This window comes from Somniosus microcephalus, chromosome 2 (assembly GCF_052327205.1).
Source record: "Somniosus microcephalus isolate GS21.2 chromosome 2, FLI_Smic_1.0, whole genome shotgun sequence".
NCBI lineage: Eukaryota > Metazoa > Chordata > Chondrichthyes > Squaliformes > Somniosidae > Somniosus > Somniosus microcephalus.
The window spans coordinates 247,989,231-248,009,897 of record NC_140988.1 but is presented as its reverse complement, the minus strand read 5'-3'; the positions used below and the strand labels follow the sequence as shown (position 1 = coordinate 248,009,897).

The 20,667-nt window shown below is 45.7% G+C and overlaps 1 protein-coding gene across 1 annotated transcript in view; it reads left to right on the top strand.

The window, feature by feature from the left end:
- The window catches only part of mtmr7b (myotubularin related protein 7b), a 215,172-nt gene that overhangs the window by 174,912 nt on the left and 19,593 nt on the right, over positions 1 to 20,667 (top strand). The window contains exon 11 of the mRNA XM_085970693.1: positions 8,086 to 8,286. Coding sequence (XP_085826819.1) covers positions 8,086 to 8,286 — 201 coding nt within the window. The remainder of the gene's footprint in view (positions 1 to 8,085; positions 8,287 to 20,667) is intronic.

The window sequence follows — 20,667 nt, the reverse complement described above, 5'->3', positions numbered from 1 at the left end:
CCAGAACCAGGGGTCACAGTCTAAGGATAAGGGGTAAGCCATTTAGGACAGAGATGAGGAGGAATTTCTTCACCCAGAGAGTGGTGAACCTGTGGAATTCTCTGCCAAAGAAGGCAGTAGAGGCCAATTCATTAAATACATTCAAGAAGGAGTTAGATATATTTCTTAAGGCTAAAGGGATCAAGGGATATGGAGAGAAGGCAGGGACAGGGTGTGGTAAACCACTTTTATCGTTACACTACAGTTATCACTGTTGTATTGTTATCACCGTTATCACTGTTGTATCACGATACGAGGTCGCCTCTTGTCGCGCTGTTATACCTGGGCTGACCACCTCCGACTCCGCCCATGGCTCCACCTACCTGCCCAGGTATAAAGGTAGTCGACTGGCTGGTATTCCTCCTTGTTGGACCCGATCACCCACGAGGGTGGGCTCTGTTATTTAGTCAATAAAAACCTTTAGTTACGTTCCTAACTCGTCGCTTTTTATTGGACGAATTGATAGGTATATCAATTTTATTGACTAAATTTTAAAGATGTCTACTACTGGCCAGCCAGAAGCCCTCCCAGAAGCACAGCCACACCAGCCGGCTTGGCTGCAAGCCCTCAAACCACCGTACCTGGATCTAAACCCACAGGCAGCAAACGCAGCCCTCAACTTCAAACACTGGCTGGACTGCTTCGAATCCTACCTGGAAGAATCCGGCGCCCCGCAGAGATCCAAACTAAGACTTCTGAACGCCCAAGCGAGCCCGAGAGTATACGCACTCATACAGGACACGACTACGTACGAGGCCGCTATCAACCTACTGAAACAGCAGTACCGCAGCCCGGTAAATTACATGTACACCAGGCACCTCCTAAGATCCCGCCCGCAACAGCCAGGAGAGTCTGTAGCTGAATTTTTACGGGCGCTAAGAGCACTCGGCAGGAACTGTGACTTTAAAGCGGTGACGGCTGTTGAAAATACGGAAGATAATATCCGCGATGCCTTTGTGAAAGGCCTACGGTCCGACTACTCACGGCAAAGACTGCTTGAAGCTAAAGACCTCGACCTGGACAAAGCTGAAGCCCTCGCTCTCTCCCTGGAGGTGGCCCATCAGGACCAGGAGGCGTTTTCCAGGTACTGCTCGCGACCCTGGGACTCGGGCCCGACCCCTACCGCAATACCCTTCGCAGCGCCGCCCCCGGGACCTACCTCAGCGTCGGCGTCCCGGACCCGACCGGGCCCGCCACCCCCGGTACCAGCTCCGACATCGGGCACCCGCGATCGGGCCGCCGGCTGCTTCTTTTGCGGCCAGGAGAAGCACCCGAGGTCGCGCTGCCCAGCCAGGAACTCTACCTGCACAACCTGCAGGAAGAAAGGCCACTTCTCTAAGGCCTGCAGGAGCGGATCTTCAGAGGCCAGCAGTGCCTCATGCGAACTGTGGGGGCGGCCATCTTCTTTCACGGCAACTGAGGCCAGTATCCCCACACGTGAGTCATGGGGGCGGCCATCTTTGATCAAGGCAACCGACCCCAATAGTGCCTCATGTGAGTTATGGGGGCAACCATCTTCTCCGCCATTTTGTCCTACCTCGTGGGAGACGCCATTTTACCCACCACGCCCGACTGCCACCGGGCCCCCGGACCCGACGACCGCCTCGCCCGCAGACGACAACGACTCGCTTACCTACACGCTAGCCTCCGTCACTCTGGATCAAGCCCGCCCACACCACCTGTCCAAGTCGATGATGGACATCAAAGTAAATGGCCACGCCACGACCTGCCTGCTCGACAGCGGAAGCACGGAGAGCTTCATCCACCCAGACACGGTGAGCCACTACTCCCTCCCTGTCCTGCCAACGCGCAACCGAATCTCGATGGCATCGAGGTCCCACGCCACGGACATTAGCGGCTACTGTGCTGTGACCTTGTCGGTTAAGGGTACAGAGTATAAAAACTTTAAACTCCTCGTCCTCCCCCAGCTCTGCGCTGCCGTCCTACTAGGGCTGGACTTCCAATCCCACCTCCAAAGTGTAACCCTAGCATACGGTGGACCCCTCCCCCCACTCACAGTCGACAACCAGCGAAGGTTAAACCGCCCACCGCGTAACACCTGCAGCCTATCCACCCTCAAGGTGCCGCCACCTTCCCTGTTCGCTAACCTCACCCCCGACTGCAAACCCGTCGCTACCAAGAGCAGGCGGTACAGCGCTGGGGACAGAGCTTTCATTAGCTCTGAGGTGCAGCGTCTCCTGAAGGAGGGCATCATCGAGGGGAGCAACAGCCCCTGGCGTGCCCAGGTCGTGGTCGTTAAGACCGGCGATAAAAATCGCCTGGTCATCGACTACAGCCAGACCATAAACAGATACACCCAGCTGGACGCATACCCCCTTCCCCGCATATCTGACATGGTCAATCAGATTGCACAATACCGCGTATTCTCGACCATCGACCTTAAGTCGGCCTACCACCAACTCCCTATCCACCCCGAGGACCGCCAGTACACCGCCTTCGAGGCGAATGGGCGCCTATACCACTTCCTTAGGGTCCCCTTCGGTGTCACCAACGGGGTCTCGGTCTTCCAAAGGGAGATGGACCGGATGGTTGACCAGAACGGACTGCAGGCCACATTCCCCTACCTAGATAACGTCACCATCTGCGGCCGCGACCGGCAGGACCACGACGTGAATCTGGAGAAATTCCTCCGTACAGCCCAACGGCTGAACCTCACCTACAATAAGGAGAAATCACAGGGTACTGAATTTGGATGATCAGCCATGATCTCATTGAATGGCGGAGCAGGCTCGAGGGGCCGAATGGTCTACTCCTGCTCCTATCTTCTATGTTTCTATGTTTTCCATGACTACCTTAAATCTCACCGAATTATGGTCACTGTCACCAAAATGCTCTCCTACTGACACTTCTACCACTTGCCCTGCTACATTCCCTAGAATTAGGTCCAGTACCGCCTCCTCTGTTATAGGACTTTCTACATGCTGGCTCAAAAAGCTCTCCTGGATGCACTTTAAGAATTCCGCACCCTCTAAGACTTTCACACTCTGACTATCCCAGTTAATATTGGGGAAGTTGAAATCCCATACTATTATTACCCTATTATTTCTACACTTCTCTGAGATTTGCCTACATATCTGTTCCTCTATCTCCCCCTGACTGTTTGGGGGCCTATAGTACACTCCCAGCAAAGTGCTTGCCCCCCTTTTGTTTTTAAGTTCTACCCATATGGCCTCATTAGAGGAACCTGCTAAGATACCATCCCTCCTTACAGCAGTAATTGACTCCTTGATCAATATTGCGATTAATATACCCCCTCCTCTTTTACACCCCCCTCTATTTCGCCTGAAGATTCTATACCCTGGAATATTGAGCTGCCAGTCCTGCCCCTCCCTCAACCATGTCTCTGTGATAGCAACAATATCATACTCCCATGTGTTCATCAACACCTTCAATTCATCTCCCTTACTCGCAAGACTCCTTGCATTAAAATAAATGCCATCCAGCCTTGCCATACTCCCTTGTGCCGTTACATATTTGCTCTGCCTTCCAGGCTGACTTATTTTTTCCTCTATATTTGGCTGTGCATCACCCCCTACTATAGCTCCACTCCATATCCCATCCCCCTGCCAAGTTAGTTCAAACACCCCTCAACAGTGCTAGCAAACCTCCCCGCAAGGATGTTGATCCCGTTCCAGTTCAGGTGCAACCCGTCCGACTTGTACAGGTCCCACCTTCCCCAGAAGCAGACCCAGTGCTCCAGGAAACTAAAGGCCTCCCTCCTGCACCAACTCTTTAGCCACGCATTCATCTGCTCTATCCTCCTATTCCTATACTCACTAGCACGTGGCACCGGGAGTAATCCAGAGATTACAGCCTTTGAGGTCCTACTTTTTAATCTGCTACCTAGCTCCCTAAATTTTTGTTGCAGGACCTCATCCCTCTTTCTACCCATGTCGTTGGTACCAATGTGAACCACGACCTCTGACTGTTCGCCCTCCCCCTTCAGAATGCCCTGCAGCCGTTCAGTGACATCCTTGACCCTGGCACCAGGGAGGCAACATAGCAGCCTGGAGTCATGTCTGCGGCCACAGAAACGTCTATCTGTTCCCCTTACGATAGAATCTCCTATCACTATTGCTCTCCCACTCTTTTCCCTCCCCTCCTGTGCAGCTGAGCCACTCATAGTGCCATGGACTTGGCTCTTGCTGCATTCCCCTGAGAAACCATCTCCCCCAGCAGTATCCAAAACGGAAAATCCATTGGAGAGGGAGATGGACCCTGTCTGCCTATGCACTCTTTACCTGCGGTGTGACCACCTAGTTAAATGTGCTATCCACGAAGATCTCAGCTTCGTGGATGCTCCACAGTGATTCCAGCCGCAGCTCCAGCTCTGAAACGCGGATTTCGAGTAGCTGCAGCTGGAGACACTTCCTGCACATGTGTTCGCCCTGGACACCGAAAGTGTCCCTGACTTCCCACATAGCACAGGAGGAGCACTGCACGCTGCCGAGCTGCCCTGCCATGTCCTAACCTTAAATTACTCCCTTTACTTCCTTTAAATTAAAGAATATTAAATACACTAGGGACCTTACTTCACTTTAAACACTACTTACTCTAAACTAGAGACCTTACTTTTACTTCAACGACTGGACTGTAGAAATACTCACCAGGTCCTACTTACCCATCAGCTCTTTCCCTGGTTGTGATGTCACTTTAGCAGTTTCGCAGTTGTTGTTGTATGACTGCTCCCACTCTCGGACTCTTTGCCAATTCGCAGCACTCCTCTGCAGCGCTCCTTTATGGCTGCTTCGCCTTCTCTCAGGTCCCGCTGCCGCTCCCACACAGGTCCACCTCCTCCAGTGTCGGGCCTCCTCTGCCGCGTTCCTTTACGGCCGCTCTTGAACTAGTCACTTGTCGCTCTGTTGTCTGGACAAGGCATTTAACTACAATGACGATTACTTAGTGACTGTGGCTGATAATATCAGCAAACAACACACACAGGAGCATATATTGGTATTGAGGGTGGAAATTGCAGCGATACTGGCCATAATACTCCAATCCTCCATAGATATGGGGGTGGTGCCAGAGGACTGGAGAATTGCAAATGTTAAACTATTGTTCAAAAAAGGGTGCAAAGATAAACCCAGCAACTACAGGCCAGTCAGTTTAACCTTGGTAGTGGGGAAGCTTTTAGAAACAGTAATCAGGGACAAAATTAACAGTCACTTGGATAGGTTTGGATTAATTAAGGAAAGCCAGCACGGATTTGTTAAAGGCAAATCGTGTTTAAACAACTTGATCGAGTTTTTTGATGCAGTAACAGAGAGGGTTGATGAGGGTAATGCAGTTGATGTTGTGTACATGGATTTCCAAAAGGCGTTCAACAAAGTGCCACATAATAGGCTCGCCAGCAAAGTTGAAGCCCATGGAATAAAAGGGACAGTGGCAGTATGGATACGAAATTGGCTAAATGACAGGAAACAGAGAGGGCGATTTTGTGACTGGGGGGCGAGTTGGAGGCGGGACTGCTGCTTGTCAGGTCAATGTCCCGCCTCCATCGATTTTGGCCAACCCATGCTATTTTCCCTTGATTGACCTTGGTAAGCCCACCCAGCGGGCTTAGCAGGCCAATCAAGGGAAAGCCAGTTGCAGAGCATGTCAATGTATGACGTTTCATCTGTCAAACATTTTTGACAGATGAATTGTCATCGTTTGACAGCTCTGTGAAGCTGTCAAACAGTGACATTCTCTGCAGTCTGATGAGGTCTTGAGGCCCCATCAAACTTCTTTCTTTAACAGAATTGAGATGGCTGTTGCATCTGTGAATGCAACGGCCACCTGTCATTCCCAACGCGGAGGTCCGAGAGTCTCCGCATAAAAACCGACTGAAGCCTGCAGGGAGAAACAAAGGTAAGTACACTTTTAAAAACACTTTGCACTTACCTCAGATACTCACCTCTACACTCTTGCACCTATCACTTACCTTCACACCACACTTTTGCACCCCGCAGACGCAGTACTCGCCTTGGTGACACTGGCGGGTTTTGGAGCCTTGGGGAAGCCCGCACTTGTGAGGGCAAAAAGGGGATAATCCTATTTTCTGCCTGTTAACTACCTGTTAACAGGTCGTTAATAGGCTTTAATCCCTTCCCGCCTCCAAGGAGACGGGACCCGGCGCGGGACAGCTACTCGCCTCCTAGGAAGATGGCATGGAGGCGGGTTGGGGGCGGGTTTGCCACCCGCCCCCAAATTCTGTCATTTTCCCGGCAGTCCCGCCTCCATACCCGCCTCCCAGGGCTGGCAAAATCGCCCCCAGAGAGTAGTGGTGAACAGTTGTTTTTCAGACTGGAGGAGGGTATACAGTGGTGTTCCACAAGGGTCGGTTCTAGGACCATTGCTTTTCTTGATGTATATTAATGACTTGGGCGTGGGTGTACAGGGCACAATTTCAAAATTTGCAGATGACACAAAACTTGGAAGTATAGTGAACAGAGAGGAGGAGAGTGATAGACTTCAGGAAGACAAACAGACTGGTGAAATGGGCGGACACGTGGCAGATGAAAATTAATGCAGAAAAGTGTGAAGTGATACATTTTGGTAGAAAGAATGAGGAGAGGACATATAAACTAAATGGTACATTCCTAAAGGGGGTGCACGAACAGAGAGACCTGGGGGTATATGTGCACAAATCATTGAAGGTGGCAGGGCAGTTTGAGAAAGCAGTTAAAAAGGCTTAGAGGTACAGTGTACAAAAGTGGATAAATTATGATGAACCTGTATAAAACACTGGTTTGGCCCCAACTAGAGTACTGTGTCCAATTCTGGGCACCACACTTTAGGAAGGATGTGAAGGCCTTAGAGAAGGTGCAGAAAAGATTTACGAGAATGATTCCAGGAATGAGGGACTTCAGTTACGTTGATAGACTGGAGAAACTGGGGTTGTTCTCCTTGCAGCAGAGAAGAATGAGAGGAGATTTGATAGAGGTGTTCAAAATCATGAGGGGCCTGGACAGAGTAGATAGAGAAACTGTTCCCATTGGCAGAAGGGTCGAGAACCAGAGGACACAGATTTAAGGTGATTGGCAAAAGAACCAAAGGCGACATAAGAAAAAACTTTTTTACGCAGCGAGTGGTTATGATCTGGAACATATGTCTGTGAAATCCTTTAAAGGTACTATATAAATGCAAGTTGTTGTTGATGTATGTAATTACCATTCTGCCTAAATGTCAGTCCGCAGCATGGTGCAGCATTTAAGGGTAAATTTTCCAATTGTACGCTCTTGACACTGAGCTTTGTCTGCTAGGAGTGTACATTGGAAAATTGTGTGCATGTATGCATGTGCACGCACAAGACTTTTCACTCTTTAAGTCATGGGTGAGATTGGTGGGTGAGAACCCAGCTGGGCTCAGATCTGATACTGCTCACAGTTGAAAAGCCCACCAATAATCACTGTTCAGGCTTACACATCAAGAATGGCACTTGGGTAAGGCACAAGTCACCATCTACAAGACAGCAGCTGAAAAGGAAAACTCTAAAGAGGGTGGCAGTAAAAATAAATAATTTCCAAGAGTTTCTGATCTCTCAAAAAAAACATATTCTTCCTTTTAGTTTAAACCAGCGTTATCCACAATAAGTTAGCCACTAGCCATATGTGGCTAATTGCATTTCTGATTAGTAATGGACACCACTGTTGGGCATATGATCCCAATACTTATATTTGCAGAGTATGCATCTGTACTTTAACTTTTTTGTGCGTTTGTTGGTAAAATGGTAAGACTAAAAGTGTGTGCAAGTATTTTTTGATCGTTGTGAGTGCTTTGCTTCGTTGGTTACTGACTGGTGATAGAAGTTTGTTACATAAATATACACATGAAGTGTATTAGCTGTATTGTGTGCGTGTATGTAAGGCATTTTCTACTAAAATTAGTGGATGTGGCGAAAATGGTGTCGCCTGTGACTAGTCAGCAACTTCAATTGGAGAATACAGGTCTAAACTACCTTAACGGAGCATATATATGAGTCCTTTGGTTTTCTATATTATTTTATTTTTCAAGAAGAAGCTGACCTAATCCATTGTTTTACAGATATAGTCACTTGGATGGTGACCCCAGGGAGGTTTCACCAGTAATTGATCAGTTTTTTGACTGTGTCTGGCAGCTGATGGAACAATTCCCATGTGCCTTTGAGTTCAATGAAAGATTTTTGGTACACATTCATCACCATGTCTACTCCTGCCAATTTGGCAACTTTATCTGTAACAACAATAAAGAGAGCAAAGAGCTGAGGTAAGGTGAATTTTAAACATTTCATTCATGGTTCGCCATTTACGTTCTGCTATGCATTCATTCTGTTAATCTTCAAGCAGTGTGCATTTTTATGTAATAACACTATAAGACTGCATCGTCTAAAACAAAGGTACGATTTATTTGTTGAGCCTGCTGGTCGGGAACTTGCTGACAAAAAGCGCACAATGTACTTTCCCGATGTTGGGTCTGCCAGCGCTGTGCAGACCCAACAGGCAGCGGTGGGGGAGACAATTAAAATCATTAGTGGCTTGTTTACAGCCACTTATCAATGTTTTTCCCAGCTTTTTGGAATTGACCGGTCGCTCACCGGTTTCCCGCTGTGCCTAGACCTCGTCTGTGAAGCTGAGGCAGGAAGTCAATGGCCATTGAATCAGCTGATGAGTTGACAGCTTCAAATGTCAAGTCAAAGCTCCCAGCTGATTGAGATTTGTTCCCTTAACCATGAGCTTCTCTAAACTGCATTTCCACTACAGATTCAGGATGCTGCAGGTCTTTACACAGGTCTCATCCAGTCTGACCTCATTACCTCTCTCACCATTCACAGATCGCTTCTGTCATCTCTACTTCACCTGCCATTTATTCCATCAGCATGGGTGCCCTTGAAACTCTCTCACCTTGGTCCTCAGAATCCCATCACAATCAGCCCCAACACCAGCAGCACCAGGCACACCAGCACCAACAACAACACCAACCTTCTCCACAATCACCTGATGCTGCACAGGACAGAGGGCATCAGCACCCGACCACATTGCTGTCTGGGAGGCCAGGGATGGCCTCACCATGGCCACATTTACATCACTTGATGCTGTACACCCTGCCTGCCACATGATGCGCCAGGTTGGCACCACCCCACACCAACACCATAAAGCATCCCTACAATGCCCAACCCATTCTTTTCACACTCATCACCATTGCAGGGGGTACTGTTATGCCTCACCATTCACTGCAACTCACTAAGCCACTTACAAAGGTGCACACAAATCTGTTCAAGAACGCAAAGTGTTGAAAATAAAGGTTTCAATGTTTGACACCACATTAACAGAAACTTTACATGGACATTGCATAAAACACCCAAGTGTCTACCTTGTGTGTTAGTTGGTATGATTGTACTAGGATGAGGGTGAGTGTGAGGGTTGGCTATTGAGATGGGGTTGTGATAATATCGATAGAGAGCGAGGGATGTGTGGAGATGCAAGGTAAGTTGGTGTGAGTAAGGATATGCAGGAGTAGGATAGGGAAGGCAGAGTGATGGGGATTGATGAGAGGCACAGCAGGATGAGGTTGAGTGTGGCTTTGTACTAACGTTTTGTGATCTACTGTACTGAGATCATTGAAACATTTGCGGCACTGCACCCAGGTCCTCCTGACAACATCCCTGCTTGTGCCCTCCTGTGCAATGTGCAACCAGGCTGCGTTGGTATCCTGGGGAGGTCTCTTCCATCCCTGGGAAGGGAAGAGGACCTCCTTGCGTGCTGTGACTCCCTCTATAAGCATATGGAGGGAGTCATGGGAGAGCCTGGGTGCAGCCGTGCACCTTTGTGCAGTGCTTGTCAGTGTTTGCAACACCTCAATGCTGTAGAACACTGACAGCACAAATGTCAAACTAAATTTGGCCAAGGTCCCTTTAAGGAAACCGGCTGATGAAGCGTCACCAAATGACGTCATCAGACCCGCTTCCTTCAGTTGGCCGGGAAATGCGCTGGGCGGGCTTAATAAGCCCCATCAGGGGAAAGTCATTTCAGAGGCCGGAATGAAGCCCAAGAGTCAGGCAGCTGAAGGCTGCCAAGGGAGCTAACCGCTATCCTGGGAGTTAGGACAGGGTACAGAGGTTGAGGGGTTGAATTTCCACTTGTTTCCATTCGTTATATCAGCGTAATCGGGGAAGAATTGGCTGAACCAGTGCAGAAGATCGGGTAATTTTGAAACGTGGGATACGCCAAAAACCACTTGCCTTGTTGTTTTCTTTGATCTTTTACATTGGTTCAAAATTCAATTTGCCCGAATCAGGCCTCACCCACAAAACCAGCCACACCCCCAAATCAAAATTGCGAGATTCTGACGATTGTACTGGTTTCGGAAGACTCTTCAAATTGCGCTCATTTTCTTTGGCGCAAAGGTACTAGTAGGCACATTTTAAAAGTTTTTCATATTAATTTTTCACTTACGAAGAAACTGACTAATGTGCACCAATTAAACTTTTAAATGGTTTGGTATAGTTTTTTAAAATTCATTTTCAGTGATTTTAAGGTTATTCACAGGTGGAGGACTAGACACCAATGTTCCCTCTCTTTTTTTTGTACTGAGCAGGCCTTTCTGTCCGTGGGCAAATTTTACAACAACCTTTTCAACAACAACAACAACAAACACAACTTTTACAACAACCACTTAAAAGCATATATACACAGTAATGCCATCTTGCCACCCCACCATCTCAAATCATGAGACAATTAGACAAACTCTTAAAAATCATTGCGCCTTTAGTTAGTGGTAGCGGTGGGGCAGTGGGGGTGGGGGTGGGGTGGTGGGGGGCGGGTAGCTGAGTTAGAAGGTGAAGGGTTCGAGCCCCACTAAAGACAACCCTGGTGAGTGGAGACTAGAAGATGGTCTCTAAATACAGGGTTGACATCCAGCGGGGTTACTTGCATCCAGATTGAGTGACCACTAGTTCAGTGGTAGTATTCCCGCCTCTGAGTCAGAAGGGTTGGGTTCAGGTCCCACTCCAGACAACTCTGGTGAGTGTAGAACTGGAACTCTGAATACTGGGTTGACATCTAGCAGGGGTACTTGAGTCCAATGTGCGTGGGTGCCCCTCTACATCGTAAAAGTGTCGGTGGGGCTCTTTAGTGTTGGTTGCAACCCATCTAGGAAAAGGTACCCTGAAGATGAAAACCCACGAGGAAGGCAATAGGAAACCACCTGAGCTACTCTTCCCGAGTAAGTGGCTGAACAATCCCATGTGTGTGACTTCAGTTAGGACCTGCTACAATTGCAGAACACAATTGACTCAATTAGAATTTTTTTAAGTAATTCTAAAATCCTGAAAACAATTAAGATAAAGATTAAAATACAGATGTCCGGCTTTACAGTCTGTTAAGCATGACCTGGGTGGAATGCACAAGGGAAAACCTGGCAGAGAGGATTGCATGCCCCTTACAGAACCAATTGGATTTTTCTTTTATTTATTTCAATGAAAGGAAATTTAGCCAGGTTCTGTTACTGGCATACAATCCTCCCCACCATATTTTCCTTTCTGCTCTCTGTCCAAATGGTGCTTAACGCAAGGTGGGAAAGATGAAAATCTACTCCAATGTGTCAATGTTGTAAAATGGTCACATTTAAACCAATAAGCTTTTTATTGGCCTGTTATAAAAAGTTCTATAGTCTATTTCACTTTCTGATATGTTAACATGCAATCCATTTTTGTATATATGACTTAAAAAAACATTTCCCAGTATTCATTACTCGTTTTCATTGAATGTAAATGTATGATATTGCAGCCCATATACATAGTGCAAAATAATCACCCTGTTCTCACTTTTTTAAATGCCACTTTGTTAATTGTTCATCAAAAATGAGTCTTAACACCTTATTGTTTAGTATTGGCATTTTTAGCAAAAAATGTCAATGTTAAATGATTTCATTCATTTTATGGTAACTATAAAACACATTTTAGTAGGTTTTGTTCACAGTACTTATTGTCTAAATTATATATTTTGTACTACAGTGTACTTACATGAACTTCTCTTAATGGATATGCCCGAGATAAGTGTGTAGGAAGAAGCTGTACAGTTAGGAAGGATGTACAGTATGAAGGTTAATTTTTCAAGCTACATCACCCTAAACAACCATAGGCTCCTTAGTCTGCATTATCAACATCTTATACATTTACTTAGAGAGGTGCAATCTTACACACAATGGGATGGATCCCTACAGTCTTTGGAACTTGTTCTAATTCTTTAACGAAGTTGCCAGGATGTCGGTTACATTTTTAAATAAACAGGGTGAGGGTTATGTTATAATCTATTTCTATGGATCACAGAGCAAGAGCTATAGAGTGGTGATATTGGGGGACTTTAATTACCCAAATATCGATTGGAGTAATGCTAGGGTAAAGGGAAAGGAGGGGGAGGAATTTCTGAAATGTGTTCAAGAGAATTTCCTTGACTAGTGTGTTCTTGGCCCAACTAGGAAGGAGGCATTGCTGGATCTGGTGCTGGGGAATGAGGTGGGCCAGTTCGACCAAGTGTCTGTGGGAGAACTCTTGGGTACGAGTGATCATCGTATCATAAGATTTAGATTAGCAATGGAGAGGAGCAAGGAACAATCTAGAGTGGAACTTCTAAACTGGAATAGGGCTAACTTCAATGGGATGTGAAAGGATCTAGCCAGGGTAAAATGGAACCGAAGACTGACAGGAAAAACTGTAACGGAACAATGGATGATCTTTAAGGAGGTGTTGTTCCAAGTACAGGCTAGGTACATTCCAACAAGAGGGAAGGGTAAGGGAACCAAAGCATAGGCTCCTTGGATGACGAGGGAGATAGAGAAGATGATGAAACAAAAAAAGAGGGTGTATGATGAATGTCAGGTGAATTCTTCAAGGGAGAACCAGACCAAATACAATAAGTTGAGAGGGGAAGTGAAGATGAAAATAAGATTGGCAAAGAGAGATTGTGAGGCTAGAATGGGGATTAACATAAAAGGGAACCCAAAAATCTTCTACCGGCATGTAAACAGTAAGTGGGTAGTAAGAGGCGGGGTGGGGCCTATTAGGGACAAAGAAGGTGATATATGCTTAGAGATGTAGGGCAAGGCTAGAATACTCAATGAGTACTTTGTATTGGTGTTTATTAAGGAGGTGGATGCTGACAAAATATTGGTAGAAGTGGAAAAGGTAGAAGCAATGGAAGGGGTGAAAATTGATAGACAGGATGTACTAGAAAGGCTGGGTATGCTTAGAGTGGATAAGTCGCCTGGTCCAGATGGCTTGCATCCCAGGTTGCTAAGGGAATTGGGGGAGGAGATAGCAGAAGGGCTTGCCACAATTTTCCAATCTTCCTTAGATGTGGGAGAGATGCCTGAGGATTGGAAAGTGGCAAATGTGACACCATTGTTCATGAAAGGGTGTAAGGACAATCCTAGTAACTACAGGCCGGTCAGCTTAACATCAGTGGTGGGTAAAGTTTTAGAAACAATAATCGAGGAAAAAATTAACGGGCACTTGGAGAGGTTTAAGCTAATTAAGGAGAGCTAACATGGATGTGTAAAAGGCAAATCGTGTTTGACTAATCTAATAGAATTTTTTGATGAAGTAACAGGGATGATTGATGAAGGGAATGCAATGGATGTTGTCTACATGGATTTTAGGAAGGCGTTTGACAAAGTACCACATAGAAGGCTGGTTAGCAAAATTGAGGCTCATGGAATAGGTCGGTCAGTGGGCAGCTTGGATAAGGAATTGGCTTAAGGACAGAAAACAGCGAGTTGTGATAAATGGCTGCTTTTCAGACTGGACGATGGCAGACAGTGGTGTTTTCCAAGGGTCAGTGCTGGGGCCAATGCTTTTCTTGATATATATAAATTACCTGGATATTGGAATAGAGAGTAGAATTTCTAAATTTGCCGATGACACCAAACTTGGGGATGTGGCAAACAGTGAGGATGATACCAATCGACTGCAACAGGACATAGAAAGGCTAGCAGAATGGGCAGACAAGTGGCAGATGGAATTTAATACAGAGAAGTGTGAGGTGATGCATTTTGGCAGAAGGAACAGGGAGAGGCAATATACACTTAATGGCCCAGTTTTAAAGAGTGTGCAGGGACAGAGGGACCTGGGAGTTAATGTGCATCGGCCCCTGAAGGTGGCGGGACATATTGAGAGAGTGGTTAGCAAAGCATATGGGATCTTGGGCTTCATAAATAGAGGTATTGAGTACAAAAGTTGAGAAGTTATGCTGAACCTTTATAAAGCGCTGGTTAGGCCACAACTGGAGTATTGCGTCCAGTTCTGGTCACCACACTTCAGGAAGGATGTGAAGGCCCTTGAGAGGGTGCAGAAGAGATTTACCAGAATGGTTCCGGGGATGGGGGATCTTAGCTACAAGGACAGGTTGGAGAAGCTGGATTTGTTTTCATTAGAGCAAAGGAGGTTGAGGGTTGATTTGATAGAGGTGTACAAGATTATGACAAGTTTGGATAGGCTGGATGGGGAAAGGCTGTTCCCACTAGTTGATGGTACAAGGACTAGGGGACACAGATTTAAGGTTTTGGGCAAGAGATACAGGGGGACGTGAGGAAAAACTTTTTTACGCAGCGAGTGGTGAGGATCTGGAATTCGCTGGCGACGGAAGTGGTGGAAGCGGAGACACTCAATGTTTTCAAGGGGAGACTGGATAGGCACTTGAGGGAAATAAACTTGCATGGCTACAGGGATAGAGCGGGGGAATGGGACTGATTGGTATGCTCTACAGAGAGCCGGTATGGACTCGATGGGCCAAATGGCCTCCTTCTGTGACGTTATGATTCTATGAGATGACTTTTGCAACTTGAATCTTGACTTTGTGTTTCTTAAACAGTGGATTACTTTGTTGTAATGCACCATTGTGTCCCAGAAAGTGTTATCTATGAAGTAATTTGTTTAATCGCTGTCTCTAAAGTGTGTGACCAGGAAAATCCGGACCTAGTATTTAAACCAATGCAATTATTAAAATACAATCATTTCAAAATACAATTTAACGCTGTACAGTTGAAGAAAGGGACAAATGTCACCTTCAGTAAATCTTTCTAAACATTGACTTGGTGGAACGATCCATTTCCGTACTGCATTTAATTTAAATTCACATATTCTGGGCATTCTTTAAAAGACACACCTAATATCTAATGATATGAAGTAGCTTTTAAACGTCGTATACGCATACAAGAGGGACTATTGTGTGCTTCAGTGTGCCTGCGCTCTTTTTAATTGGTCCCAGGATCCAGTTCTTTAGGCTCGGGGGCGAGCTTCAGTGTGCCTGCGCACTATTACAATGCCCAACTGCGTTGGTTCATGCAAGATTTTACATTTGTGATTTTTCAATTGAACTTTAGTGGAAATTTGAAGCCTAACCTAACCAGCAGAATTTCAGGCGCAGTTTTCTGATTGCACACAAAGTGGAAACTGTACCCCAGTGTGCTTTTATGTTGAGTTAGACAACCCGCCCAAGTGAGCTAAATCTCCCTTGTTCTTTATTTTTGTAAAAGTATGCAGACAGAAGTTGTACTGATTGTATCAAGTGACTCTTATCATACTCTGTTTTTTGTGGTTTATCTAGTATGGAATAAAGTTGTTTACGATTCCGGCCAAACGAACGAGCATTCTTTCGAATAATCAACTCAATTGTAGAAATGCGCTTTTAGAAGCTGTAGCTCCCTCCAGTGGCCACTTGCAAGTCTGCATGGACGCCAGGGAGGCTAGATTTCACTACAGGAGAAGGCTCCTATCCACCATTGTTTTGCCAATTGCATCTATCGCCCATGGCAGAATTATCTGAAATTAGCTGAATGCATCCTTCAGCAACAGTGAGTGAGTGACTGAATAGGATGGGGAACAAATGAAAATGTATCTTTGCGTTCTCCCTGCCAACAATGTGTTCTTCCTCTTCCTCCTCCTCTTCCAACCCTGGCTGGGCTGGGCCAGGCCTTCTACTGTCCCATCTCATACTTTCTCCACAATCTCTCATCCCTGGATCTACATGGTCATCTCCTCAAATGAGTGTCCTCCTCTCCTCTGCACACTCTTTCCCTCTTGTAATGCAGTCTTCTGCCAAAGCAGTGGAATGCGTTGAGTACTTGACATTGGATGCAGATGTCCACAGATGCTGTCACCACACAGACATGTGTTGAGCAGGTACCGTGGAAGGAATTGTCAGAGAGTACTGCATTCTCTACCCCAGAGGGCTGTGGAGACTCAGTCGTTGAGTATATTCAAGGCAGAGATCGATAGATTTTTGAATATTAAGGCAATCAAGGGATATGGGGATAGCTCACGAAAGTGGAGATGAGGTAGAAAATCAACCATGATTGTATTGAATGGCAGAGCAGGCTCGAAGGGCCAAATGGCCTACTCCTGCTCCTATTTCTTATGTTCTATGTTCTTGAGGATGTTAGTAAAGGAGGGATTCTATGCTGGGGCATAATGAGCAACCATGCATAGCTACACAAGTACTGTAAGGCCGTGTGAGTGGGACAGAGCTCTTTATTCTATACCGACTTAATACACTGCATAGCAATGAGGTTACAGTAGATCCATGACTTTGGTACTCCTGGTACTGCAGCCAGAATCATAGAGTCATAGAAACTTACAGCACAGAAGGAGGCCATTCGGCCCATCGTGCGTCTGCTGGCTCTTTGATAGAGCAGTCGTGCTTAGTCCCACATCCCCGCTTTTTGTCCATAACCCTGTAAGTTCCTCATCCTCAAGTACCTGTCCAACTCCCTTTTAAAATTATTTATGGAATCAGCTTCCACCACCTTTTCAGATAGAGCGTTCCAGTGACCCGACAACTCTGAGTGAAAAAAAAAATTCTCCTCTCCCCTCTAGATCTTTTTTCAATGATTTTGAATCTATGACGTCTAGTTATTGACCCACTCGCCAGAGGGAATATTTTTTCCCTATTTACTCTATCAAAACCTCTGAGACTCTGTTTACTATGCTGCTAGCGTTGACGTCATCTATCACTTGATACCAAGCACCCTTTGGACCACATGACGCCATCAGTGGATGGCTTTGCCACATGTTGAGAAACAGTTCCACCGGTGTCAGCAGTTCCTGGTACCCTACCAAATTCTTCATGTGTGAACAGAGACAGTGAAACCTTGACATGATATGTGACTGTAGACAGCAGACAGCTCAGCTAGATCCTGTTCTTATCACACACCCACACCAGCACTTTCTCACAGATCACTGGATAACAATCAGTAGTGTTACAGTCTTGACAAAGGGTTTGACCCAAAACGTTAACTCTGTTTCTCGCTCCAAGGATGTTGCCGGGCCTGCTGAGTTTTTCCAGCGTTTTCTGTTGTTATTTCAGATTTCCAGCATCAGCAGTATTTTGCTATCGTGGTAGCGTGAACCCTGGTTGATTTCTCACCAGTCCCGGGGAACACAGAAGCCAGCGGTAGTGGCCACTTGGCTAACTCAGCATAAACTAGGAATTGAATATGGAATCATTGTAGTCTGTATGTCTCAGTTTCATACTGGCAATGAACTTATCCAGTTAGGTATTTGGCCAACCAATATACTTTCTTTCAAGTACTTTGGATCTAGACAGATTGCTGTTCTTTAAGGTTGTGGTAAAGCAGTTATAACTTCTGTTTGTTTTTTGCTTGTTATTAACATTACTTTTTGTGGCTTCTTCGATTTAAGCTCTGGCGTTTTCTAGTGAGATGAATCAGGACAATTTTCTGGATTTGCGATTCTAGTGCCGTGTGGAGCTTTGCTCGCCGGGTGCACATATTTGGACACACGCTCCTCCTTGATGTTTTCCATTTATTTGGAAAATTCTGGAAATTCAGCACCTGAATTCCCAGTGCACTTCTGGCAGGCTAAGCTCCAGGCCTGGAGTGTGAACTTGTAAAATTATCCCTTACAGGGTTTTGTTGAAACATATAAACATAGAAGATAGGAGCAAGAGTAGGCCATTCAGCCCCTCGAGCCTGCTCTGCCATTCAATGAGATCATGGCTGATCATCCAAATTCAGTACCCTGTCCCTGCTTTCTCCCCATAGACCTTGATCCCTTTAGCCTTAAGAAATATATCCAACTCCTTCTTGAATATATTTAATGAATTGGCCTCTACTGCCTTCTGTGGTAGAGAATTCCACAGGTTCACCACTCTCTGGGTGAAAAAATTTCTCCTCATCTCAGTCCTAAATGGCTTACCCCTTATCCTTAGACTGTGACCCCTGGTTCTGGACTCCCCGACCATCGGGAGCATCCTTCCTGCATCTAGTCTGTCCAGTCCTGTTAGAATTTTATAAGTTTCAATGAGATCCCCTCTCATTCTTCTAAACTCCAGCGAGTACAAGCCCAGTCGACCCAATCTCTCCTCATACGTCATTCCTGCCATCCCAGGTATCAGCCTGGTGAATCTTCGCTGCACTCCCTCCATGGCAAGAACATCCTTCCTCAGATAAGGTGACCAAAACTGCACACAATACTCAAGATGTGGTCTCACCAAGGCCCTGTACAACTGCAGCAAGACATCCTTGTTCCTGTACTCAAACCCTCTCGCTACGAAGGCCAACATACCATTTGCCTTCTTAACCGCCTGCTGCACCTGCATGCTTACCTTCAGCGACTGGTGCACAAGGACACCCAGGTCTCGATGCACGTCCCCTTCTCCCAATCTATTGCCATTCAGATAATAATCTGCCTTCCTGTTTTTGACACCAAAGTGGATAACCTCGCATTTATCCACGTTATATTGCATCTGCCATGCTTCTATCCAATCACCCAACCTGTCCAAATCATACTGGAGTTTCTCGGCATCCTCCTCACAGCACACACGCCCACCCAGCTTTGTGTCGTCTGCAAACTTGGAGATATTACATCTAGCTCCCTCGTCTAGATCATTAATATATATTGTGAATAGCTGGGGTCCAAGGACCGATCCCTGCGGTACCCACTAGTCACTGCCTGCCACTCGGAAAAAGACCCGTTTATTCCAACTCTTTGCTTTCTGTCTGCCAACCAGTTCTCTATCCAAGTCAATACCTTGCCCCCAATCCCATGTGCCTTAACTTTACACGCTAATCTCTTATGCGGGACCTTATCGAAAACCTTTTGAAAGTCCAAATACACCACATCCACTGGTTCTCCCTTATCTAGTTGACCAGTTACATCCTCAAAAAATTCCAGATTAGTCAAGCACGATTTACCTTTTGTAAATCCATGTTGATTTTGTCCGATTCTGTCACTGTTTTCCAAGTGCTCTGCTATTACATCTTTTATAATAGACTCTAGCATTTTCCCCACTACCGATGTCAGGCTAACCGGTCTATAATTCCCCGTTTTCTCTCTACCACCTTTTTTGAACAGTGGGGTAACATTAGCTACCCTCCAATCCATGGGTACTGTTCCAGAGTCTATCGAATGTTGGAAGATGACCAGCAATGCATCTACTATTTCTAGGGCCACTTCCTTAAGTACCCTAGGATGTAGATTATCAGGCCCTGGGGGTTTATCGGCCTTCAATCCCATCAATTTCCCTAACACCATTTCCCTACAAATACTGATTTCTTTCAGTTCCTCCCTTTCATCACACCCTATGTTCCCTGACATCTCTGGGAGGTTATTTGTGTCCTCCTTTGTGAAGACAGAACCAAAATATGTATTTAATTGGTCTGCCATTTCTTTGTTCCCCATTATAAATTCCCCTGCTTCTGACTGCAAGGGACCTACGCTTGACTTCACCAATCTTTTTCTCTTCACATATCTATAAAAGCTTTTACAGTCAGTTTTTATGTTCCCTGCAAGCTTACTCTCATACTCTATTTTCCCCCTCTTAATTAATCCCTTTCTCGTCCTTTGTTGAATCCTAAACAGCTCCCAATCCTCAGGTTTACTGCTTTTTCTGGCCAATTTATATGTCCTCTCCTTGGGTCTTATGCTATCCCTAATTTCCCTTGTTAGCCACAGTTGAGTCACCTTTTTTGTTTTATTTTTATGCCAAACTGGGATGAACAAATTCTGTAGTTCATTGAAGATAGATACTCTCCATTTTTAAATTAATGATGGTTAAATCTTTAATATTAAATAAGTATTGTGTATCACAGACCATGAATTGCACAAGTAGTCACTTATTACAGGAAGTTGAGGCACACAAACTCTGAAAGCTTGTCATGAAAATAACACTTCCATTCTCATAACAGCACAGACGGAGGCCATTCGGCCCATTCTCTCTTTCTTTTTAAGTAACTGGAAGAAAAAGGGCAAGAATCCACATGATTTATCAAGATTTTACCTAAGAAATAATTCAGAATGCAAAAAACCCTCCTCTTTTAAGACCTGTTCAGTCTAACTTCCACATCCCCTTCCATCCAGTGCCATGCAACATTCCCAGATGAAAGAGCCCAGGTTTCTCCTGCATTATGACCTTAAAACATGCAAATTATTTTTTGTCTCTCCTCTTAACATCCTTAGCTGAGATAGAGAACTTGCATGGGGATCTGCAGATATTTTAATAATGGCTCAGTGTGGTGGAAAACTAACAATTTGGCACAATCATCCTTAATGCGATATGTACAACAGATAGTTTCCAGTTGCAGTTTGCTAACTTTATATTTTCTGATTGATCTTTCTTACAATCTATTCTTCCA